The following is a 27,025-nucleotide window of genomic DNA, read 5'->3' as shown; positions in this document are numbered from 1 at the left end:
TCACAAAGATCATGTAGACTTTCCTCTTTGAAACCATTTGCAAGATTTGTCCTGATGAATTATTTTAGTTCAGGGGAAAATATTTCCTCATCACCCTCCCCCTAACACAAAAAGTTCTCATTCTACTAAATTAGAAATGTGCACTAAAGACCCATTCAATAAAGGACACTGGAATGGAAATTAACTCAAGTCTGTTTTCAATTAATTTCAATTCCCCAAAGTGCCAAACTTTCCTTTTCTGTCACAGCAGTAATTGGAAAGTAATAGACAATCCTAAGTTTTTGTGGTCTTATGCCTGCTTTTGTGTGTGGAGTATACATTCTAGGTCAGTCTGGGGGAGGTTCAGGAGATTTTTCAGTATTCTTAGGCTTCTATTAACTTTATTAATATTACTAATTTTATTACTTGAATTTCATAAAAATCTGGTTATAACTTTTTAGGTTAATGTTTCAACATTCTTATTTCTCTATTGTGATCATTTTAGAGCCTTTTTAAAACATCAGGAACCCATTTTAAAAGAAAATTCTTCCCCAAAGCTATAGTATGTGAATTAGATGAGAACAGAGAGACTCTGGTTGAAGGGGATGGGAAGGGGGGCCCAAGACTCCACCAGCTTGGTGGCTTTCTCTCTCCTCCCAAGGCAGGCTCAAAAAAACACTGAGGGCTTCAAAGAATAGACTAAAAACCATTGCTCTATATAATGATCAGACATGGTTTAGAGACAAACAGGCTTTTTTAAAAAACTTACCAGTATTTTTTCAAGAGTCTGCCAAGGCCCAGATGGATGTTATTAGAGGCTAGAATTGCTACTGTAGAGATGGAAAGAAAGGAGGAAGGCTGGGGAGGAGTAGAAGCATGATAACTTGGTGAAAATAACGTGGCAGTATCTGATTTATTCAAAGGCAGGCAGTGATTCAAGGACTATGAAGGGCAGAGTAAAGAATTACTGGGCCCAGAGAGTGAGGGATGCCCATAGGCAATGAAGCAGGCTACAAGTAAGATCTCAAAGGGAATTGCATAATGTAGTATAGCTCTTTCCAGAAAAAGTCATAGTACTTGTCCATGTAATCCTGTTATTTTCCCTTTTAAGATGTACTTTTCAAAATATATTACTCAATAATATGATCATCCTCTTCAAACTAGTAATTCTCTTCTGTAAACTTAGCCTAAAAAAGGTCTTAAATAAGGGGAAAAAAAGCTATATTCTTTTTTATATTCATTAATTATAATGAAAAATAGAGAATGAGCCTAATATTCAATAATGGGGAGAGGGAAAGAAAACAATGATATAATTTCTCAAACGAGTATTTTTCAGTAATTAAATATAATGATTGTGAAACTATTTGGAGAAATTTAGGAGTTGAATCCACCAGTTCTGAAATCACAGAGACCTGAGTTCCAATTCTGTCTCCCTCTGCCATTTCTTATCTGTGATCCTGGGTACGTCATTACCTCATTTTCCCAAGCCTCAATATGCTCATCTAAAAAATGAAGATAGGGCTTCCCTGGTGGCACAGTGGTTGAGAGTCCGCCTGCTGATGCAGGGGACACGGGTTCGTGCCCCTGTCCGGGAAGGTCCCACATGCCGCGGAGCAGCTGGGCCCGTGAGCCATGGCCGCTGAGCCTGTGCGTCCGGAGCCTGTGCTCCGCAACGGGAGAGGCCACAACAGTGAGAGGCCGGCGTACCACAAAAAAAAAAAAAAATGAAGATAATGATCCAAACTAAACAGGACCAATATGAGGATTCAGTTAGAGGTGACAATATAAATAAAACATGAAGCATAGTGCTTGGCACATAGCAGCTGTTCAATAAAAGTTAGATGCTTATTCTCTATCAACAGATTTGTTGACAAACTTAAGGAAATTATTTCCTAGGAAAATATAAATTATAAAATTAAGTTAAAAAGTCGAAAAGACCAATTACTTTTGAAGAAATTGAATAGGGTTTAAGGATCTACATTTTTGAATTTTACTTATTTTTTATACAGCAGGTTCTTATTAGTCATCCATTTTATACACATCAGTGTATACATGTCAATCCCAATCTCCCAATTCATCCCACCCCCACCCCCAGCCCCCACCACTTTCCCCCCTTGCTGTCCGTATGTTTGTTCTCTACATCTGTGTCTCAATTTCTGCCCTGCAAACTGGTTCATCTGTACCATTTTTCTAGGTTCCACATATATGCGTTAATATACGATATTTGTTTTTCTCTTTCTGACTTACTTTACTCTGTATGACAGTCTCTAGAGGATCTATTTTTTTAAAAAGGCACTAAGACCAAATGTTTTCATAGCTATGCTCTACTCTCTTTCAATGAACAGATAATTGCAATTTAATTTTAAAATTTCTAGATTATAGAAAAAGATTTAAAAACTCTTTGATTCACTTTAATAAGCTAGGATAACATTAATTCCCCCCCATAGAATAAAAAACAAAGAGCAATAAATCCTCCACAGATCAAAATCACTCATGAATATAGATGCAAAAATGTCTAAATATTAACAAATAGAATCCAGCAGAGTATCAACAAAACTATATCCTATGACCAAGCAAATATCCCAGGAATGTAAGGATGATTCAACATCAGGGAATCGGTATAATTCATTATAATAATAAATTAAAGGAGAAAAAGGCAATTCTATCAATAGCTGCTAAAAGGACTGATAAATTCCTAATAAGGAATTTTAGTAAAATAAGACTAAAGAGAAATTACTTAAATATGATATAGATTATTTACCAAAGGTAGAAAATAAGTATGATTCTAAGTGACTTTAAAGCCATTTACATTAAAATAAGAAGATGGATAATGATATCCACTGTCACTATTATTAGTAAACATTATTCTAGAAGCTCTAGCAAATATAATAAAATACAACAATGAAATAACCAGTATAAAATTTGAAAATAAGGATAAAAGTCACCTAGAAATACTTATTTTAAAAATCTTCCACAATTAATAAAACAATTTAGTAATGTGGCTACGTATAAAGTAAATATTAAAAAAAAAAGAGAGAGAGAGAGAGAATACGAAAACCAGCAACAGAGAATTGGAAATGGAAAAAATGCCATTCACAGTAGCAATAAAAATTATAAATTATTTAAGAATAAATTTAACAATAAAAGTACAGGAACTTTAAGAGAAAACTAAAAAATCTGATTGAAAAACCTAAAACAAGATTCAGACAAATGAGAACTATATTGCTCTTGGATGACAAGTTTTGATGTAAGAAAAATGCCAATTCTCCCACATTAATATATAAATCTATGCAATTCCAGTGAAAATTTCAACATTTTTTTGTAATGGGTAAAATCATCATGTAGTACATTTATTCATATGGAAAAATAAATGTCAGGAAAAGCAAATTATAAAAAGAATAATAGATGACTTGCCTCATCAAATATTTTTAAACTACTGAAGAGCCATATAATTTGTGATTTTGGAATAGTTAGATAGATCAGGATGGAATAGAGAGTCCATAGAAAAATAATAGATCTCAGTGTATATGAGAAATGGTATTTCAATTCCATGGAGGAAAATGATGATTTATGTAATAACTGGTGTAGCTACAAGTGGCTAGCTATCTGGAAAATAAGGAAAGTGAACACTCTCTCACCCCATATATAAAAACAAATTCCAGATGAATTAAATACTTAACAATAATAAAAACCTTAGAAGAAAATTTAGGAAAAATGTATATATAAAACTCTGGGGCTGAGGAGAGCTTTTAAAACCAACTCAAGAAACCAAGAAGCAATTAAGGAAAAATTTTATTTGACTTCATAAATTAAAAAAATGTGTCAATAGCAAAAGTGTCCACAAAGTCAAAAGACAAAAAGATAGATGGGATATTCATAAATCATGTGACAAATAAATATTTAATCTATATTATATAAAAGCCCTCATTAATTGATAAGGAAAAGGCAGATGACCCTATAGATATGCAAATATGCAAAGCAGAGGAATAGATAATCACAAAAGAGTAAATCTAAATGTCCAGTAAGTATATGTAGATATGCTTAATAGCACTAGAAATTAGTAAAAGTAAGATGAAATATCACTTGTCATCCATCTGACTAGCAAGAACTAAAAAGCATTAACATCCACTATTGGCTGGGATGCAGGAGAAAAGGTACTCATGCAGTATTCTTGGAGGAAATGAGAAGATAGTCTTTTTGGAAAGCAACCTAGTCATATCTATTAAACCCCTACATACATAAAAGCACCAATATATATGGCTCTATGTACCAAGATGTTTGTCACAGCATTGTTTCAGTGACAAAATAATGGAAATAAGGGGAATGCCCATCAATACAGGAATGATTAACACAGGTCATTCCTACCATGGATATTATGCAGCCATTAAAAGTGATTTTTAGATCTCTACCAATTAACTTGGAAAGATTGCTACGATGTATTAAGTGAGAGAGATGATGCAGAGAGGTACAGTATGAACTACAATGACAGCTCCACCCCATATATGTATATTCCGTATATATGTTTGAATGTGGTTCTATGAGGATGGAGAAAGGGATGGAAGAATTCCAGCAGATTGTTAACACTGACTGGGACTAAGGAGGAACACTTGTACCCTCTACCCAAATGACCACAATAAAAACAACATGAATAATAATGGTCCAATTTGTAAAAGAAAGTAACAGGCTTATGTTATAATGTAGGTGGAAAAGTAGATTAAAAATTATAGGTAGGCTCCATTAACAATCAGGTAAAACATTCAAGAGCAAAATGATTGACTGGCAATACAATCAAATGACTGTGATCATTAAGTAGAGGCATTATAGTTGGTTTTGTCCCTCTATATTTTAAAAATTTTTTACAATGTGGTTTGGTTGCTTTCGTAATTAAATAAATAAAATAAAATTTCTAATTTATTTTCTAGTAACCACGTACCTTTGATTACTTCTTGAAATCAGCAACTATTTGTACATTTGTGAGCTTGATGATGTCTTACCTCTGAAAATGCAAAAATTTACATTTTATCTCAGATAGATGGAGGTTTTGGGGTTTGTTTTTAATTAGTTGTAGATTAGATCAATAAATCTGCTGGAATTAATTATCCATAAAATCCCATTAAAATATGGCTTCACATATTTCAAGATTTTTTCCCCCAAATAGTAACAGAAATCACTTCTAACAATTATTTTCAAAGCTGTGTGGCTTTGAGCAGGTCACTTCTCCTCTCCTCTCCAGGCCTCAGTTGCTTCTCCTATAAATGAAGAAGAAGGATCAAATAGTTTTCTCAGTGCCTTTTTGGCGCTAACATTCTGTGATTTAATTATATTCATCATGGAATTCATTAAATATCAAATCAATTGCTAAGGAGCAGAAACATTTCATCTTAGTAATGCTTATATAAGCTATGAAAGAGATTCAGATAGCTAGGGAAGATGCCTTACCTTGACATAACTTCCATGCTCACATGAAAAATGTACAAGATTCCAAACGGCATATGGCCTTCACTTTGGGCCTTCCTTTAGATCCCTCATTTATAACTGTGTAGCTATTGACCAGGTTTTCATCCATGTGAACCTTCCAGACTGTCAGTTTATCATTTTGCTTCACAGACCTCAATATATGAATGAAACACCAATTCTACTTTGAGGTATAAATTATACAGGATAAAATGCACCCAGTCAAAATATACATTTTGATGAGTTTTGACAAATTTATGCATCTGTATAACCACTACCACAATTAAGCAACAGAATATTTTTATCACTCTAAAAAGTTCACTGTGCCTTTTCCCAGTTAAACTCCCACCTCTTGCCCTAGGCAACTACTGATCTGCATTTTATCACTGTGGATTAGATTTGTCTTTTCTAGAGCAATGAGCAAAGTCTTAACTTGTGTCTTCTCAATCTTGGATAGTGTTAATATATTTTTATTGTTTCAGTTAGGTTTCTTAGTTGCAAAGCAGTAAAAAATAGCTCTGGCTAATTTATGCAGCAAAGGAATTTGTTGAAAGGATATGGACAGCTCATAGAATTGCTAGGAGACTGGGGAACCAAGTTTGGGATATGTGGCCAACAGCAGTGCCCCAAATCATGTAGTACAGCTGTTCTGGTGAGGAAAGGACCAAGAACAGCAGCAGCTTGAGTTACCTAAACTGTCTGTACCAGATCATGGTCACCACCACCCTCCTTGCTGCTGCTGCTGCTGCTGCTGTCTTAAGAATTCTTTCTATTTCTAAGAAAGTAGAAAGTATATCAAGTATATCTGCCTTAGGAAATTCTTCTGCAACTGCCAGTTGGGGTGGGTGTATCAAAGTGGTACCATGTGCCCGTCATACCTTAGCTGCAAGGGAGGCTAGGAGAACCTGGCACTTTCAGCCTCTATATAATGGGAGGCCTCTGATCAAGCCTCATAAGGTTGGGGAATTCCCCAATCATTGGAAATTCTAGATGGATAAAAAGAGGGCCAATGTCCACAACACTATTTTTGCTTGTTAGATTTCATGCTGAACTGGCAGTTTCATGTCTAATGGTCACGGCGGCCAGGCTACATTTGACAAGCATCTCCTGGTGTAAAAAAGTCTACCAGATGCAGAAAGTGGGGATAAGGCCATCAAGGAACTTACTATTTAATTAAACAGAAACAGATATATTAGCCTTTATGCCTGCTCAAGTTAATTTCCTTAAACTATACCCTGCTAATAAAATCAATGGGTTTAAATTAATTTATTTGATCCCCAAAATAGTATCTTAAAGACTACCATAATTTTAAGTAATGAATTTCATACTTGTCCACAAGATATTTACCTTTGAGTTTTTTAAATATAAATTTATTTATTTATTTGCTTTGTTTGTTTATTTTTGGCTGCGTTGGGTCTTCGTTGCTACGCTCAGGCTTCTCATTGTGGGGGCTTCTCTTGTTGTGGAGCATAGGCTCTAGTAGTTGTGGCACATGGGTGTTGTGGCTCGTGGGCTCTAGAGCACAGGTTTAGTAGTTGTGGCACATAGGCTTAGTTGCTCTGCGGTATGTGGGATCTTCCCAGACCAGGGCTCGAACCCATGTCCCCTGCATTGGCAGGTGGATTCTTAACCACTGCACCACCAGGGAAGCCCTACCTTTGAGTTTTAAGCTAAATATTTACTCAACAATATTTTCACTCTTCTGAAATTGCACACAATGCCTGTTGCTTCTAATAGCTGTGTTCATTTCAGTTTTTTAAAGTTAACACATAAAGTAAATCCAGTCACTTCATTTGTTCCCTTACTCTTGATTTCAACTGACAGGTCCGGGGAAGAAGGGATGGCCTGATACAGGGACAATGAAGATGCAATGTTGAAGAGTAAGCTGGAGGAGAGAAGCAACAGGCACCATGGAAAAAACCAAAACAAAGCAAGGTTAGATTTCTCCTATGTCTTGCTTTAAGGTTCAGGATTTAAGAAATGTAGGTTGTGGGCTTGTCTTGCCCTTGTCTCAAAACATGATAATATGTTAACCTGACTATTCTCATTGCCTTATCATAGTAGAATGACCACGAAGAGCATAGACTTGGTGCTGGGGAAACAGGAAATGCAACATGTATACATACAATTTGAGTAGTTATGTTACTTTTCTTAGTAATAACTTTGGGACTGCCTCAGAACGACCTGCTGAATAAGGCCAAGATACATATTCAACTAACAGACATCCAACACCTCCTAGGCTGGCCTAGAAACATAGGGCTTTCTCTTTTAATCTTTACCATATAGAATCAACCATATAAAAGTAGGTTCTATTATCATCTCCAATAGACAGGTGAAGAAACAGTCATAGAGAAGTCAGGCTACAAACCACGACCTATCAACGTTTGATTCGGGAGCCTGGTCTCTGTTCCCAAGTTCTGGTTCTTGACATTATACCAGGCTGTTGGGACATAGCATAAAATGGGCTAAGTAATCTTTACTCAAGCTTGTGTGGGGAATTTTGGTAATCTCTAACCATCTGGATTTTATAGGGACAGCCCTCAGTGTGTATAAATTCTGGGCTGAGGTTACGTATTATGAACTTAACATACCGAGGCTGGTTCCTCTAAGGAAGGGTTCACTATACCTGCATGTCTTAGGAGAACAATATACACATTCATACAACCAAATATTTGCAACCAGGGGTTTCATCTATAAACTGCTTGATTCATACAATGTGATTCAATTCATACAATTCATACAAAGGAGATGTAGCTAAGTGGATGAGTAAAGGGCTTCATGTGGGCTGCATGTTTTACATGGATTGCCTCATCTTCAGAGCCAACCAATGTGATTCTAAAAGGTACATTCTAGGCCAACCTTTGTTCCTCCCCAGGTATAAATGGTATTTATAACCTACTACTTCCTTTGTGTTTGACCTGTGTTTCACAGTCTCTGGTGTTGACAGTATTGTTTTCTTTCTGCCTGCATCATTCCCAGACCCTTTGCATTGACAATTCCCTTCTATCAACCCTCTTGTCCAGGAGGATGGCAAGGTTCCCTTAGCTGATCTGGGCAGTGACAGAAGGGCAAAGTTCAGAGGTTTAGCGAGGATCAGAGGCAGGAGAAGTAAGGGATATTTTATAGAGGCCTCCTGAGAACAATAAAGTGACAACTGAATAGATGCCTTCCTGACTGTGGAACTACCCCCTCAAGTAAACCTCAGTCAGCCCCCAAAATCAGAGAGAGACCCTTCATGGGCATTCCCTTCTGACTATTTAATGATTACTCGTCATTCAGTTTGATTGAGAAACTTCCCCACCACGGTAAAGCATGGTTTTCTACTATAAGAGTTACATCAGGTAGATATGGTTTGGTCATTAGGATGTAATATAAAATCACCTACACCAATTTACCTTCTGTTCTGGTTGAATCATGGGCTTCCTGTCGTGCAGGCACAGATTTAGGATCCTATAAGTCCCCTTATTCCCTGCATGTGTCTGAAGAGAATAGGGACAGAATGAATTGTGTTGATTAAACAAAGCTCTTTCTCCCTACAGGAGAGAATGAACATAAGCCGATGAATAATCCTTCCACACAGATTTACCAGGTAAAGACACAGATTGTTTTGAGCTCTCCTATGTGTCACAGTGATGACTGTCCTTTACGTATAAATTTTTTTGGCACTCATAAAAGCTTCTACATATATCATTGTATTTGTTCACTTAAGGTTGTGGGATAGGCAGGGACGAGAGTACCATTCACATTGTACTTTTGAGCAAACTGATGACTGAAGGACAACTTATCCAGTTTATAAATTACAGCACCACCACTCCCACATCAACGCTGCTTTTCTTCCTGTTGCCTCCATCAACCTGGCATTACACTGTGGGATAACATTTCAGTCAGGAGTGAGAGATCTACTTTTCTTAGTTTCTTATTTTAGCAGGGAGAACTGAAAATAAAAGGGGGTTAATATTGCAAGTGTTCAAATACGATAATAGAAAAAAATTTAATCTCTTTTTAAACAATGGGAATAATTTGATTTACAAGGGAGATAAATGTTCTGCAAAATTTTATGTAATATGTTTGCAACAAGAGTCACATTGGGCTGCTTTGGCTCTCTACATAGCATTTCTTTGGCTTCTATCTTCCGCATGTGATTTAAAGTAAATTTCTGTCCTTAAAAATCATAGAGATTATTCTGACATAATTTGTAATGTAAAAGTAGCTTGGGTTAGGGAAACCCATGCTCCTCTCTAGACTTAAGACATTGTTATCTGGAATACATGAGAAGGAAGAAAGAATTGACAGGGTTTGATGGGGGTTGGGAGAAAAGGTGATAGCAAAGTTGGCTCTAAGGTTTTAAGCCCTGGTAACTAGGAAAAAGAGTGGTCTCCCAAATAGAGATATAGGAATCCAGAGGAGCAGGTAGTTTGGGGGAAATGTAATTTAGATTTGTTGAGTTTAAGTAACAGTAAAGTGAAAATAACAACTAGTTTCCAAAAATATCATGCAAGAGATCATTGCTGTGGACCCAACTAGGGCAAGCCAGCACAAGATTATGAAAACATTTTAATCATGTTGCTCCTAGAACCAGATCAGCAATGAGAAGGGGTGAAGGAAACAGCCTCATTTCAACTTAATGCATATTTATTGAGCAGTTACTACGTGCAAAGTCTTCTGCTTGGCCTAACGGGAGATGAAACAGATGAAACAGACATTCTCATTGATTTTTAAGTGTCCATACAATAAATAGCTCATACAAGGTAGGCTGTTGGAAGAATTACAACAGAGGTATTGATAAAATTCTATGGAATTTGGACAAGGGATGAATTAATATTGACTGAAGGATTTGGAGCAGGCATTTAAGGACGAGTTGATCATTGGTAAGTGGATATGTGGGAGGGTATTTCAGGCAGAGGGACTAGCCTGAACAAAGGTCTGGAAACCAGAGTGAGTCTTCACTCAGTACTGATTTGATGCTTTACTTGTCCAAGACCTCCAAAAGCCTTCCCCGCCCACCTCCCCTCTGTTAACATCTGACCTTTGTATGGCATTTGAATGAGTGTGACTACCTCTTTAAACTCAGGTATGATTTAAAGTCTATTATAGATTTAATGTAGGTCACTCCCTGAATGTTGGCTAAATATAGCTGCAGTGGGGGTGGCCTCATTCTCTTATTGCATCACAAATCCAAGTACATCTGTTCACAGAGGAACAAGTGAAGCAGTAGAAGTGAAGTTGGCCTATATGACCTCTGTGATGCTGTGATTACAACCCCATCCTTGTTTTAAAAGAATGTCTCCTAAGCCCCAGTCTGTTTACTCCAAGCAACATTTAACCAAAAGAAGATGAAGGAGGAGAAGTAAAGAAAGAAGAAGAGGAAGAGGAAGGAGGGATGCAGGGAGAAATTAACTATAATAGATACAATCTATACTAAAAAGGGAGAGCAAAATATGAAAGTTGAAGTGTCGGGAATTCCTGGTGGTCCAGTGGGTAAGACTGCGCTCCCAATGTGGGAGGCCTGGGTTCGATCCCTGATCAGGGAACTAGATCCCACATGCATGCTGCAATGAAGAAGTCAGCATGCCGCAACTAAGACCCGGCGCAGCCAAAATAAATAAATATTAAAAAACAAAAAAAACCTGTGACATCGAAAGTTGAAGCAACATATGACATTTCAGCCATTTTCTATCTCCTTATTTTATTTTCTCAATAGACTCCCCCATCCCTACCTGACATTATAGTAAATATTAACTTGCTTATTTATTTTTTAACTGTCTGTCTCCTTCTCTAGAATGTAAGCTCCAAGGGCAGGGATTAGTACATTTTGCTCTCTGTGGAACTCTCAGAATAAATTATAGTGCCTGGAACACAACACATATTCAATAAATATTAGTTGAATGAATGAATGAATATCGTGAGATGTATATATCGCTTTGAGCCAAGAGGTCTGATGCAGTCATGTAGGCTGGTGCCAAATGGTATTTGGAAAATTGTCTGGTTCTTTGCAAAAGAAAGAAGTGATTCTCAATTCATACTCTAATCAAAATAAACTCAAAAGTGGATGAAAGGATTAAATATTTTTAAAAACCATAAAAGTTTAGAATTAGTGAATATTTATTTTGTCTCTGGATGTGAAATGTCTTTTTAAGTAAAAAAGCACTGGAAGAAATCACAAGGGAAAGGTTAGAGTGTTCATCACATCACAATTAAAAATTTTCCCAATGTAAAAATATTTTCAACAAATTCAGAGACAAATAACAAAATTGGAAAAATTCCTACCAAAATATTACAGAGGTTTAATGATGTATAAATAGTTCATAGAATTAATAAAAAGGAAACTTCTGAAACCCCGGTAGAATACGGGCAAAGAACGTAATTTCCCGAAGTAAGATTACAGATGGCTAACAAATGGAAGAAAAGGTTGAAGCTCAAAGAAACAATGATTAAAACAAGGAGTATTAGTTTTTGACTACCTAATTAGCAAATTAAAAGATACAGTAATTAATAGTATTTATATCTGATGAGTGTGTGTGTAAATTGGTGGAACCTTGTATGAAAATTAATAGTTAAAATGCAGAAAAAGTGTTAAAATGTTTGTACCCCAAATTGGTTCCCTGTTCGTTCAATGGACGTGACCTCCTTGGTAACAGTAAGGTACCATGACCTAAATCGGGTCACAGAAGGGAACAGGAGAATGAGTACTACCATCTCCCAGTTCATTCCAGGTAGAATTACTGTGGACCAGGTGAATCAGCGGGGACACACTGACTGCTCCTTAGCTTAGTATACTTCCTTTTATTTGAATGCAAGTCTGTCCCCTTTCCTTCCTGTCCTTGGTCCACTGCACATGGCCCTCTCAAAGTCCACCCCAATATCTTCTCCAAAGTCACACTGTGTTGCTTCAGCCTTGATTACTTAATTTTGAATATGTATTCTAAAATTATGATTCCATTAACGTAAGAAGTGGGGGTCGGGTGTCCCCAATTAAGGCAACAGATGTGGCAACTGTGCAATTTACTTCTAGCTCAACCCTCACACTAATGATTTGAACTCCAGCTGTGTTTTTGCCTCACTTGTAGCCTTAGCAGTGTAGACTCTTCAGCTTCCACCAGTTATACTGCCTATGTTTCATACATCTTGTCTGAGACATGTTTCTCCGAATACGCTAATTTAGGACATCGCACATCATACAGCATGTTTCTAAGAATATACAACCATATTGTTATAACTTTTCAAACCCTCTGGTCAAATACATTTTCTATAATTATTAATTAATTAAATACGTTGTCTCCTTCTAATACGGTAGATTGCCCTTTGGGTCAATACAACCTAACATCCTTTGACTCACAGTAATTTCATATTTAGGAATTTATCCTAAGGAAATAACCTGAAATACATACAAATCTTTAAATAAAAAGCATTCTAGGGGCTTCCTTGGTGGCTCAGTGGTTGAGAGTCCGCCTGCCGATGCAAGGGACATGGGTTCGTGCCCCGGTCCGGGAAGATCCCACATGCCACGGAGTGGCTGGGCCTGTGAGCCATGGCTGCTGAGCCTGCACGTCCGGAGCCTGTGCTCCGCAACAGGAGAGGCCACAACAGTGAGAGGCCCACATACCGCAAAATAAATAAATAAATAAATAATTTAAAAATAAATAAATAATTTAAAAAAATTCTATTCCAATGCATTATTTTATATTGAAAAATTACAAACAGGGCCTCCCTGGTGGCGCAGTGGTTGAGAGTCCGCCTGCCGATGCAAGGGACATGGGTTCGTGCCCCGGTCTGGGAAGATCCCACATGCTGCGGAGCGGCTGGGCCTGTGAGCCATGGCCGCTGGGCCTGTGAGCCATGGCCGCTGAGCCTGCGCAACTGGAGCCTGTGCTCCACAATGGGAGAGGAGAGGCCACAACAGTGAGAGGCCCACGTATCACAAAAAAAAAAAAAAAAAAATTACAAACAACAAAAATTTCCAACAAGGGTGAATGGGTAGGTAAACTCTGGCGCATCTGTAGGATGGAATATTATATAGCCATTAAAAATACCTACTTAGATAAAAATTTGAAGGCTAAGGGAAAGGGCTTATAAGAATGTTAGCCAGAAGAAAAAAAAAGGGGAGGGCAGAATCAAAATATATCTTTAGTGTGATTTCAACAATATAAATATCTGCATTTATATTCACAGCACAAATTACAAGGAAATATGCCAAAATGTTAATGGTTATATTAATGAAATTTGGGGTGACTCTCTTTTTTCTTCTTTATTTTTCTCTGTAATGAAAATAATTTAAGAAAATGAGTTATGTACCCAAAGAAACTCTAACTGAAAAACTATGGGAACCAGTCCTGCAGTAATAGGTTTCATCATCAAAACTGCCACTGAACATTTTCTAGGATTTGTAAGCCCTGTTTGAGCCTCAGTCTCTTTTTAGCATTGAGGAATGTCCTTTTAACTCCAGAGAGGTTAACTCTGCTAGACCTGTGGTGCATCCAAGGATGGATAAGATAAATTTCCAGCCCAATGGGCTTCACAGCAGCCTCAATAGTGCCCTGTGAGAATGCTTTAAGGATCAACCTCTGCAGGGAGTGTAGACGAGTAGGTTTGGGAAATTTACTCTTGACTGATCAAATGACTCACCTACTTTGTGTTTTAAATCACTGCATTAAATTAATTGCAATGGATTAGTTTGTTGCATTGGATTAACAGAGGCCTACAATTAGGAAGTGGCAGCTGGCAGAAGGAACCTGTTCCTTCTGTAGCAGCCACAATTTAGGGGGAAGCCAAAGCAGTTACCTTGCCATCCTTGCCATCATGTGCTACTTCAAAATACCTGGGCTTTTGCTCCTGTAGAGCCTTTAGACAGGTGTTGCAAGAATTTGGCATATCTTGTGGAGATTTCTCAAATCTTGACATTTATGACTTTGCAGAGTTCTCAAGGCACAGGCACAGTCCCTGAATTTGCTTCATAGCAGCCTTCTGACCTTAATAATGGGACAGAAAGGAAGGAGAGAGAAGTCTGTAAAAAACAAGGTGGAACAACTTACATAATTCATGAAAATTTAGTTTGAGGGATCTTTGGTGGAAAAAAAATGGGAAGACATTGACTAAAATTCATCTTGAGAAGAGTTAAGAAGCCAAGAAAGTAAAAGAAATTGAGAGACAGAAATTAAGAGCATGAAATAGGAAGAATTCGGACTCCCCTCCCCTATTTCTTTGAGCCTAAGATGCCCTCTGTGGACCGTAGGCTTCGAAGTACAAGTCTTCCCTGCACCTGCCTCCAGTGGGAGCCCGCCTCCAGCGGCAGGATGGAGGGATCATAACCTCTCTAGAGCAGCTTCATGAAAAAATCAACGAGATGAGGAACGTGTTCAACTCGCTGGAGAACAAGGTAGACACCCATTTCTAATCCTGGGGGTGGGCTGCGGGCTGTCAAATAAGAAAGCTGCAGAGAGAGCAGAAAAAGACAAGTCCATGTCTTCAGAGTATTTTTTTATTCACAAATGAATGGCTAGTTGGTACCAGAAAACCAGTCTGTAGCAGCTAAAGATTTTAAGAGCCCCAAGCACCTTAAAAATGACCTGTTGTCTCAGGTGTGTGATTGTATTCACTATGGCATCCACTCCCTGGCTGATCAGTGGTTGTGAAGCTGTTTATAAAGCAGTAGTGTTACTTCAGTGGCAGGTATCTAGGGAGCTCAAAGTAATACATGGAAAGGAAATGGGCTCATAGCTCTAAATGGTTTCAGAATTCCCAAAGTCCCTATACAACCTGGCTGTTAGTGAAATGTATTGATAATTCTTAATTTTTTGAGAACTGGGGTTCTACAGGTGAGGAAAATCCTTTCCCCAGGGCTCTGCTGCTTCCTTTTGCCTCCTGGGGAAAACTCCACACATCCACCTAAGGGAGCAGTGAAAATGAAACCTATTTCTGTTGGAAAGTGGTTCCCTTTTTTTTTTTCAAGCAGGAAATGTGAGTGAATCTCAGGCTTCCTTCCTTCAATTTTAAAACTTGCCTAGGTTTTGCTTTGATTTTATATGGTCATCGATTTCATTTTGCTCACAGAAGATGAATTTATATAATAAAAATTACCAGATCAAATGTAGTTGATCTGGTGATTTAATCCATCATGACAACTGAATTAGGACATGTGCCGAAATCCATCACAGAGATTAATTAAAATTAAAAATGACTGGAATGAAAAACAGATTGCTCACGTTGTTTCCCAATCTTTCAGCTCCAAACACTTGACAGGGCGTGCTTTTTCCCTCAGAATGACCTCTTTGGTTCCTCATATTTCCCCCTCCTCCTAGCCCTCGAAAGAAAACTTTGTGAAGCACAGTGAACCACAAAACCCTATATTTTGAAAATACGGTGTAGGAGAGTAAGTCTTCTTATAATTGGAGATGCCACTGCAAGTTGGAACCATTTGGATAATCAGGTTCTAAAAGTGTTTAGATATATACATTTGAAGAAATTTTGTTAAGGTACTGGACTTTAATTTCCATCCCTTTAAAATAAGCATACTTGGTGGATACTTTTAATTGTAGAGTAAACCTTCTAAAAAGTTCTGTTGTAAAAAGCAATCTGGAGCTAAGCATTCCTCTGCTTAGCAGAGTGTAAGATCATAAATATTATGAAAGTAATGTTATTATTATCTTATTGTTATTATTATCTTAACTTTCTGTCTGTTGAAAATGCTTTTTTCATTTATTCAATAAATAAAACTGGGGCTTCCCTGGTGGCGCAGCGGTTGAGAGTCTGCCTGCCGATGCAGGGCACACGGGTTCACGCCCTGGTCTGGGAAGATCCCACATGCCGCGGAGCAGCTGGGCCCGTGAGCCATGGCCGCTGAGCCTGCGCGTCTGCAGCCTGTGCTCTGCAACGGGAGAGGCCACAACAGTGAGAGGCCCGCGTACCGCAAAAAAAAATAAATAAATAAATAAATAAAAATAAATAAAACTGAACTTTAGAAGTGCTCCATTTTCTCCACATTTCTGTTTGTGCTTAACTTTCTGATTTGCTACTTAAAGGGGGAAAAGAATTAAAATTTCTTGAACACATTTTATGTATCAAGCATATGCTGTGGCAGGTACCTTACCTACATTTACTCATTTAATTCTCAAGACAGCCTAGTGAAATGTTATCACAGCTATTTTATGAATGAGGAAACTGCTACAAAGAGGTTAACCAGCTTGGCTGGGGTTTTAGTACTTGTAGGAGAATGCTAGGATTTATACCCTGTCTGACTCCAAAATTGACACCCTTTTCATGGTTGGAAGTTGACAATAAAAATCCAGTGTGCATTCCTACACAACTGGGCTTGATGGCTGAAGATGATTCACATCACTATCAATGTGCTGAACTTCTACTGTTGTAGCTATTTCCTGCCACTGGAAATACCATTATCTCCTTTTCCATGATATCATCCAAGAATATTTAAAAAAAAAAACAACTTATTCCCTTTCAAAGAAATATTCAGATATGCTTAATTATTACTCTTTTTATCGTTTCATTTTTTAAGGAAAAAATATCTGAATTTCTTCAACATCCCTTCTTTCATGGAATTTGAAGAGTTACAGATCGACACTGTCTTTCACACGCATATGTTGCTTTTCAAGTAAATCTCTTTTTAATCAAAAGTGTGAGAATAAATAGTAGCTTGCAGAAGCACTTGCCAACTTAATTAAAATTGCTTGCTTTCCTGTCACTATCAAACTTCAGCATGTGTGATATAAAGAAGATCCTCTTTTTCCTAGATGAATGGGGCCAAGGTTTCCTTAAGTTGTCCAAACTTTAGTCTTCTAGTAAATGAGTTCTGCACATGTTCAAGAGCCTGATTTCTCAAACAAGAGAAACGTCCGAGGTGTCAGTGATACCATTTATAATAATTTATAGCAAACTGAATTCACTCTTTGTGTATTATTTAGTTGCAGGCTCTAGCCTCTGAACTCAAAACTGGCTTCACAGAAGCAATGCAAGAACTGTCAAGAATTCAACATGGAGAATATGCTTTGGAAGAGAAGGTTAAGAGCTGCAAATGTTCCATGGAAGAAAAAGTTACTGAGATGAAGAATTCATTGAACTATTTTAAGGTGGGCCCCTCTCTATTTCCCTGCTGAAGAGAGATTCCTGGTCTTAGTAACAGAAGTAGAAAACTTGCCTTTTTGCCTAGCAACCAAATACAAGAGTATTCCTCTGACCCATTCACTAATTTTCATGGAAAAATATCTATATCATGTTTTTACTTTCTTGGATCTCTGTGTTAAAATTAGAAGCTACAATAGAAGTAAAATCGTTATCTCTCATTCATTGATTCAACAAGTATGTATTAAAAGCTTACTGTGTACTAGATATCATGTTATATACTTTTACTTCATATACCAGGTTAAATACATATCAATTCTTATTTTTTAGGAAGAGTTGAGCAATGCCATGTCAATGATCCAGGCCATTACTTCCAAACAAGAAGAAATGCAACAGAAAATTGAACAGCTTCAACAGGAAAAGCGAAGAGAATCTCGAAAAGTTAAAGCCAAGTGAGTGTCTGACCAAAAAATTGACCAAAGGCAAACCCATAAGCAGCGGCTTGTACAAAGGCACCAGGAACACCTTCCCCACTCTTGGTGTACAGCTGGCCACTGGGCTCCATGGGCCAGCGTGTGATGGAGGTTATGCAGCATAAAAGTTGGTTAATACTAAAAATGAATGGTAATAGAAAACGCACTTAATACAATAGGAAGTTAAATGAAAAGGATGTAAAGTGCCATGTAGAATTTAATTTCAACTGTAAAAACATGTAAAATAACAACTAGAAAGATATATTTAAATTACGACTGTGTTAAGATAGTGGGGTCACCAGTGATTTTCTTTCTTTATTAGTTTTCTGAAATTTCTCTAATACTATTATTTGACTTTGATCATTGAAAATAAATTTATGTTAAGCAATCTCTCCACCAGGTTGAATCAAGTAAAGCTTCACCAATAAACAGACATAATCTTCTTTGTTATATGTTTTAATATTATCAGGTTTAAAATAGAAATAATATGTGTGTGACCCTGGAGAATGGTTCATTGTTTTCAGTTGAGGACCTGCTCCTTCCTGCTACCTTTGTGTTGGTTTGTGAAGAGAATGTAAATCATCCCAAGCAAACTGACACCGCTGTAAACTCTGTGAAGGTCTTGACCACAGGGAAGCCAGTAACAGAAAAATATGAATATAGATATTACAATTAGAAGGTGATTTGTAGATGTTTGATTTTTTTTCTCCAGCTTTGGTAATGAGTCATGCAAACTGCTAGTATTTAACTGTTTTTAACTTATAAAAACAGCAATTTTGTAGGGTTCAGAAGTTTCCTTGACCTATTCTGAACTTGCTCTCTTCTTACCCCATCATGTATTAAGATCCTTTGTTTTCCTTCCTTAGGAAAACTCAAAAAGAAGAACATGGCTCACAGGCCGGACCTGCTCAAGCACAAGGAAGTCCTTTCCGTTCCATCAACATCCCTGAACCTGTTCTTCCAAGTGAAGACTTTACAAACCTTTTGCCTTCTCAGGCCTATGAAAAAGGTACAGTTCACACACCATACTGAATTAGCCAAGTAGTTCTTCCTTGGTTCCTAGGGCTTAAGTAACGTTGAGAATAGGCTTACATCATCCATCCTTATTAGAGGAAAATGGTGTATTGCTCAGAATTTTTCCTTTTGTAACTGGAATGTAGAAGAATCCAGGGGATCTAAGAGATGGGGAGAGTCTGCCCAATTTTAAAAGATTTTCTTTTGGGGGAAAATACTAATCTGGGTATTCTAAGTTTCAAATGGATTGGAAATAACTTACTGCACAATAATACTATATCAGCCATAGGAGAAAAAATTTTTAAATTATTCACTCTAATAAATTGTTTTCTTTTCTACATTATTCTCAATCCTTGTCTCTCTGCATAGACATAAAATTGTGTGTTCTCCTTTTTTTTTCAGCCAAGTTTTCACGGATATGAGAAATTCATATCTGCTCTAACTGGCAGACAGTGATGTCAGCAACAATCTAACTCTGTACTCCCCTTTGTCTGGAAAACTGATCTGGTGTTGTTTGTGGGCTGAAACAGCCACAGGCACATCCCTGATCTGGGATGATGGAACAGATGTTAGCAAATAATTGCATGTGGCAGTACTGAAGAGACTGGCTTTCCAAGCGATGTCGTTAACCATGTTCGATTACATGTTTGCTACATCTTTGTATCCTAAACAATGTCTAGCAAGCACCTTATACGAAGGAGTATGAATGTAGATATTAACATTGGGTGAATTTTCCTCTTATTCTGGTCTCATGTCGAAAGTCTCCAAAAGAGGCTCAGTGACTTCTAGATCAATTGTAAGCTCCTCAAGGGCAGCACTGGTGGTTTTCTACCCTTATGGCTTAAGAAACAATGTGGCTCATATATTCAAAGACAATAAATGTGCTTTGGATAACTGAATTTCAAACTCCTAATCAAGTGGCTTTTAATAGGTATTAACTTTAAAGTACAGATTTGTTTTTTTATTTTTATTTTTTACCCATTTGAGTAGTTTATTTTAGAGACTCAATAGGTACAGCCTGGGAAAACTCATTTGATCCATCTGGGGAGTGGGTTCATCACAGGTCGTCCTACTTTCTTTGCTCCGTGTCATAGAGAGCATGACATAAAAGGATGATCTTGTTAGGGAAGAATATAGAATGGACTTGGAAGGTAGAGGTCAGATCAATGTCAAGCCTGGGGCAGCTGACCATGTTCACAAGATAAAAGATTAAAAGTTATATTTGCAAAAAAAAAAAAAAAAAGTTATATTTCCAAAGTGCCCAGGTGGATTTAAACTCGCTGTTTGGTGGCAAATTCTCCTTTCTTCCTTGTTATATGGGTATGGCTTATATAATATAGTTTATTCTACTGAGTTACTACAGAAATTTGGGGATAATGTGCTGTAGTTAAGACATTCTGGATACAATCGGTGGTAGGTTATGTTAAAACTCAGGGTCGAAGGACCAAACTTTTAGAAAGCGTTGGCTTACCCACTGTTAATTATAAAATGGTGCCATTGTTAACTACTGACCCCAAATTCAGTATCTTAAAATAGCAAACATTCATTATGTCAGTTTTTCTGAGTCAGGAATCTGTGCACAGCTTAGCTGGGTGCCTCTGGCTCAAGGTCTCTCATGAGGTTGCAGTCAAGGTGTAGCCGTCCCACTACCCTTCCTTCTATCCATCCATCCACCCCAGGCACTGATTTAGGTGGTGGGATTTCATAATGAACAAAACAACAAAAAGTCCTTCCCTCTTGGAGTTCTTGTTCTGAAGGAAGCAGACAATGAACAAGACAAATAAAATACGTAGTATGTTAGATGTGATGACAAATAAGGAAACAGAGGTGTAATTTTAGAGAGGGTGCCAGGTAAAGACCTGAAGGAAGTGAGAAAGTTAGTTTATGGATATCAGGTGGAGGGAAGGGAACAGCCCCAAGGTCCTGGTAGGAACATAACTGATGTGCCCAAGCAATAGCAAGAAGACCAGTGGGGCTAAAGCAGAATGAACAGGGAGACAATAGGAGATGTGGGTTTTTTGGTTTTTTTTTAAAGAAAGAAAAATATCAGGCAGGGGAGGGGGCAGGTATTTCAGGGCCTTAAGATCAATCTAAGATCTTGGGCCTTCGCACTGAAATGGGAAGCTGTTGGAGGGCTGAGCAGAGGCTTGACAGGGTCTGCCTTACATTTTAAATGCATCGTTTTGGCTCTGCTCAGCATTACCATCCTCATCATCATAGTTAGGCAATAATTAACTCTTGCTGTGTGCAGTTTAGAAATGTTATCTGATTTAATTCTTAGGGTTATCTATGCGTTAAGTACCACTTATTATATCTTTTTACAAATGGGAAAATAGTACTTATCATACTATATTGTAATTCTCTTTTTTCTTTTTTAACTGCTCTGGCTCCCCCAGTCAAAGGTAAGCTCTGTGAGTCTATCCCTGTTCCTAGCTCATAGCAGGTGCCAGTCTATGATAGTGAAATGAATACTGACTGAAAGCTTTCCTTCTTCCGCAGCTCAAGAGGCCAGATCCATGCATGTAGCAGATAGCAATGTGAAGGGCATGATGGGTCCTGGTGAGTGGCTCTTCTCTGAGTTCTCTTTTCTTCTAGCAATTCCCCCCTTTCCCTTCTTCTACCTTCCCTGTTTCTACTCCCTAAGTCCCAAACCAGGCATGAAAGAACCCAAGCGAGGTAAAGCACTATGGTTACTAAGATTCCAAGACGTGTGCTGGACTAGGTTGGTGACTCAGTGAAACCCAAAGAGAGAGAAGGGGCAGAGAAGTTTAAGACAAAACCAGTATTCTTGGTTCCTTTGGTCTCCTTTTAGTTACCAATGAATTTACACTTGCTGAGAACTCACAGGTGTAGGTAGCATGACATAAGTGTTCTGTGGACCACACACCTTATAGTTTATGTAATTTAAAAAGTTGTTTATTTAAGAGATAATTCACCAGAATTTTATAAATTATTTCATCTTCCCTCCCTCCCTTCCTCCTGCCTTTGGGAAACTTACCATCATTAAGGCCAAGAAGGACAAATTCCAAAATAAGACATTGTGTTTGGCACCCTTCTTCCTCCTCTTTCTGTATTTTCTTCCCTGGTGTGCTCACCTGAGAGGCAGCAGGTATGAGGAGTCAATACATACTATTATAAGTTAGTTACATTATTTTATAAATTTATTTTTTAAAAGTCCTTATTCAGTAGAGACTGTGTACAAAGAGTGAGAACATAGACCACAAACAGAAAAAGGTGATGCTTTGCAATTGTGGAGGCTTTTAATCCTTAATTGATATATTTAATCCTCAAGGGATAATTGTACCCAAGCAGAGGCATAATATTTAAGAGTTCGTAACAAATATAATCTTTAAACGATCAGAACTTGATGGCAGACGTTATTTTTCAGGAATGAACCCAACAACTCCAGAAGCAGAAGAAAACCTTAAGACTTGCCTCTCGGCTGATATCCAACACAAGGGCCATCTTCCACCTGGTGTGTGGAGGCAGCCAAAGGATAGTAAAGAATGGGGTGAAGAATATGTCACGAAAGACCACCCAGATAAACTCAAGGAAGCTGGCCAGGGCAGACACAGCTCCTTGGAAAACATTTTATGTGAAACCTCTTTAGCTGGTAAGTCCCAAGGGGCAATTTATTTTTTATTATATTTTTTTTTGCGGTACGCGGGCCTCTCACTGTTGTGGCCTCTCCCGCTGCGGAGCACAGGCTCTGGACGCGCAGGCTCAGTGGCCATGGCTCATGGGCCCAGCCGGCTCAGCGGCCATGGCTCACGGGCCCAGCCGCTCTGTGGCATGTGGGATCTTCCCTGACTGGGGCAGGAACCCACGTCCCCTGCATCGGCAGGCGAACTCTCAACCACTGCGCCACCAGGGAAGCCCCCAAGGGGCAATTTAGATGCAGTGGACCTGTGAGACCACCCAGCCTCTGGTCTACTTTTGAGATGAAAAAACTAAAGTCTTGAGAGGTGAAGGGACTCACCTGAGGTCACATGGCCGACTGGGACCACCACCTTGATTCTGGGTATCCACGACATTTAGTAATGTAGTGCTTTGTAAAAATGGCATAAGGTTAGTGGAGAAGAGGGCAGAATTTTGTGATCTATTTATTCAGTGATAGGGAATGTTCAATATACGAATCTTGTATCAGGAGTCCACCACCAAAACACCAAGCACTGCAATAAGGTCTGTTCTCCCTTCCTCCTTTTTTCCCTCTTTCCTTTCCTTCAAATCATAAATCATCACTGAGCACTTACTATTGATATATGTCTGACAATGGTATAGCCCTCTGTTTTATGGGAGGTAATTAAAAATTTTTTTTATTATAAAATACATGAAAAATTAAATAATACTAAAAGGTTTATTATGAAGACCAATAACAACCACTTTAAATTCTTTTGACAGTTTTTTCTGGTGCTTGCTTCCATGTTTTAAAAAGAGTTCATGCTTCTATTTTTCTATCAATACTTTATTGATGGTTAATTTACATGGAGTAAAATTCACAAAGCTTAAGCTTAAGCTCACTGTCCCCCTTGTGATCACTACCCAGGTCATGATACATAGACCTGTATAATAAATATATTAATATTTCTAATAATAGAAATATTACCACCAGAATGTTCTCACATGCACCTTTCCAGGCACTATCCACCCACAGAACAACTACTCTGACTTCTGTCACCATAAATTAGTTGTGTCTGTTCTTGACTCCATATAAATGGAATATTACAATATATAGTCTTGTGTCTGGCCTCTTCCTCTCAACATAATGTGTTGTGTGTAATTCATTCAATAGTTTATTCCTTTTTATTAATCATATTGAATAAATTTACCATAATTTTTCCATTCTCCTGATACTGGACATATGGATTGTTTCCAGTTTAGGGCTATTATAAAGCAAGCTGCCATGAATATTCCTGTACAGGTGGAATATCTAGATTATAGAATAGGATTATGTTTAAGTTTAAAAGGAATTGTCAAGCAGTTCACCAAAATGGTTGGAACATTTTATACTCTTAGCAGCAATGAATGAAAGTTCCAGTTGCTTCACATCCTTCTCAATATTCAGTATGACCAGCCTTTAAATTTGAACCATGCTTGTGGATGTGTCCTGCTATCATATTGTAGATTTTTTTGGCTGCACTGACTCTTAACTGCTGCACATGGGCTTTCTCTGGTTGCGGCGAGCGGGGGCTACTCTTCGCTGCGGTGCGCGGGCTTCTCATTGCGGTGGCTTCTCTTGTTGCCAAGCACGGGCTCTAGATGCACAGGCTTCAGTAGTTGAAGCATGCGGGCTCAGTAGTTGTGGCTCGTGGGCTCTAGAGCGCAGGCTTAGTAGTTGTGGCACATGAGCTTAGTTGCTCCGTGGCATGTGGGATCTTCCCAGACCAGGGCTCGAACCCGTGTCCCCTGCATTAGCAGGTGGATTCTTAACCACTGAGCCACCAGGGAAGTCCCCATATTGTAATTTTAACTTGCACTTACCTGAGGACTAATGATGTTGAGCATCTTTTCATATGCTTATTGGCTATTTGTATAATTTCTTTTATGAAGTACTATTTAAGTCCTTTATCCAATTTTTAAACTGGGTTATCTTTTTATTCTCTATTAGTAGGATTTCTTAATATATTTTGAATATGAGTTCTCTGTCAGACAGACATGTTGAGACCATTCTCTGGCTTACCTTTTCCCTTTCTCAAGTCTTTCGATAACAGATGTTTTTAATTTTAATGATGTTCAATTTATCAACATTAAACTTTTAAAATAGCTTGAGACTTATGCGTCCTTCCAAGAAATTTTTTGCCTATTCTAAGGTTACAAAGATATTCTAGTATGTTTTCTTATACACTCTTTATAGTTTTAGCTTTCACATTTAGGTCTGTGACTTATCTTGAATAAATTTTGACATGTGGTGCGAGTGTAGGTTCATTTTTTTCCCATATGGCTATTCAGCTGCTTCAGCTCCATTTATTGAAAATACCTTCCTTTCCACATTGAACTGAATAGGGAAAGTCAAGTGATCATATACGGGTGGGTCTAGACTCTATATTCTTTTTATTCCGATTAGTAGAGAATTGACCTCTTGACAGTACTGATGTTCCAGTTGAGGAACGTGGTATATATCTCCTTTTATATAGGTCTTCTTTAATTTTTCTTAGCAGTGTAACAGAAAATCTATCATTCACATTTTTTACAAAAACGTTTGCCCTAGAGACCTCTGTCATCCTACTCCATGCTGCCTCATTGCACTGCTGCGCTCCTGCGACTTCTCAGTCTTCCTGGGAATTTCCTTCAAATTTCTCCTATGTTAGATTCCTATTTGGGGTTTTGTGGAGTTTTTTGCATATCCTTCTTGGTTTCTTGGTTTACTCCTTGTTTTGATGGAACACAAAGTCTGGTAGCATCCATGTAATTCGTTGATAGTTTATTTAGCTGAATATAAAATCATCTTCCTTTACCATTTTGAAGCAATTGTTCCATTGTCTTCTAACTTCTAATGTTGCTAATGAAAAGTCGAATACCATTCTAATCCCCAGTCCTTTGCACATTACCTGATTTTTCTCTCTGGTAACTTTTAGGACCTTCTCTTTATCTTTGGTGTGCTAAAGTTTCACAGTGATGTGGTACACCTTACAATGATATGAGTCTTTTTCATTAATTATACTGAGTGCAATGGGCCCTTTCTTCTGGAAATACATGTCCTGGTATTTTTTTTTTCTTTCTATTCTTAATTTGATAATGTCTTCTCATTCATTTTCTTTCTTTCCTCTGAAACTTCTACTAATTTGATGTTAGATCTCCTAGATTGATTTTCCCTGTTACCATCTTTTTCAGTATGTCTCTTTCTTGGGGTGGGAGGAGAGCAGAGGTGGGTGGACAGATTTCCTTGAATTTATCTTCTACTCTTTTATCTGTTTTTAAAAATGCCAAAAAGTTTCTTCTTTTTTTGGATTGTTCTTTTCTAAAAAAATAGGGTACTGTCATTATTAAATGGCTAGAACTTTTTTGGTAACTCTTTGAGGATATTAACCATAAGATTTTTTTTTAAAAGTTTTCTTTTGTTTCCTGCATTGTCTCTGTTTACTTACGGTTCCTCCTTTTTTTTTTTAAAGCACACATTTATTTATTTATTTATTTATTTATTATTTATTCTTAGTTGCATTGGGTCTTCGTTGCTGCACATGGGCTTTCTCTGGTTGTGGTGAGCGGGGGCTACTCTTCTTTGCGGTGCGCAGGCTTCTCATTGCGGTGGTTTCTCTTGTTGTGGAGCACCAGCTCTAGGTGCAAGGGCTGCAGTAGTTGTGGCACATGGGCTCAGTAGTTGTGGCTCAAGGGCTCTAGAGCGCAGGCTCAGTAGTTGCAGTGCACGGACTTAGTTGCTCCATGGCATGTGGGATCTTCCTGGACCAGGGATTGGACACGTGTCCCCTGCACTGGCAGGCAGATTCTTAACCACTGCACCACCAGGGAAGTCCCTTTACAAAATTTTTTTGTTGTTATTTGGCTGTTCCAGCTCTTAGTTGCAGCACATGGGATCTTTATTGTGGCTGGCAAGATTTTTTAGTTGTGGCATGCATGATCTTTAGTTGCGGCACGTGGGCTCTTAGTTGTGGCATGCGGGAACTAGTTCCCTGACCAGGGATCGAACCCGGGCCCCAGGAATTGGGAGCACAGAGTCTTAACCGTTGGACCACCAGGGAAGTCCCCCTCCTCCTTTTAAAAATATGTGTATATACTTTTTCCTTCTCTTTCTTTTATGATGTAAGATTGATTAAATGTCTGAGGATTCTTAGCTAATTATTTATATCCAAGAAAAAGGCCCTAAATTTAAAAAAACCTGAAAATTCTGTGTTGGTTAAGCTTATCAATAAGTGGGCTTCATTATCTGCTAAACAGGTGGCAAATTACCTTTTTGATAGGTGACCTCTTTATGTCAGTGTTTGTAGATCTTTTTCACTTGGGCAGTTCAGTTTCTCCAGTGGAAGGTTCTCCCCTCTCCTGCCTGGACAGTGTAAGTCTGGCTGCTGGCATTCTGGGAC

At 38.1% G+C, this 27,025-nt stretch overlaps 1 protein-coding gene across 1 annotated transcript in view; it reads left to right on the top strand.

The window, feature by feature from the left end:
- Positions 1-27,025, top strand: part of ARHGEF33 (Rho guanine nucleotide exchange factor 33) — an 84,509-nt gene that overhangs the window by 18,726 nt on the left and 38,758 nt on the right. The window contains exons 3-9 of the mRNA XM_049696471.1: positions 7,258-7,368; positions 8,973-9,022; positions 17,346-17,510; positions 17,833-17,954; positions 18,842-18,984; positions 21,489-21,548; positions 22,378-22,602. Of these exons, the coding sequence (XP_049552428.1) occupies positions 7,344-7,368; positions 8,973-9,022; positions 17,346-17,510; positions 17,833-17,954; positions 18,842-18,984; positions 21,489-21,548; positions 22,378-22,602 (790 nt within the window). The 5' untranslated portion in view covers positions 7,258-7,343. The remainder of the gene's footprint in view (positions 1-7,257; positions 7,369-8,972; positions 9,023-17,345; positions 17,511-17,832; positions 17,955-18,841; positions 18,985-21,488; positions 21,549-22,377; positions 22,603-27,025) is intronic.

Source organism: Orcinus orca, chromosome 13, assembly GCF_937001465.1.
Source record: "Orcinus orca chromosome 13, mOrcOrc1.1, whole genome shotgun sequence".
Taxonomy (NCBI): domain Eukaryota; kingdom Metazoa; phylum Chordata; class Mammalia; order Artiodactyla; family Delphinidae; genus Orcinus; species Orcinus orca.
Note: the sequence above shows the minus strand (reverse complement) of the source record. Positions and strands in the feature narration are given on the sequence as shown.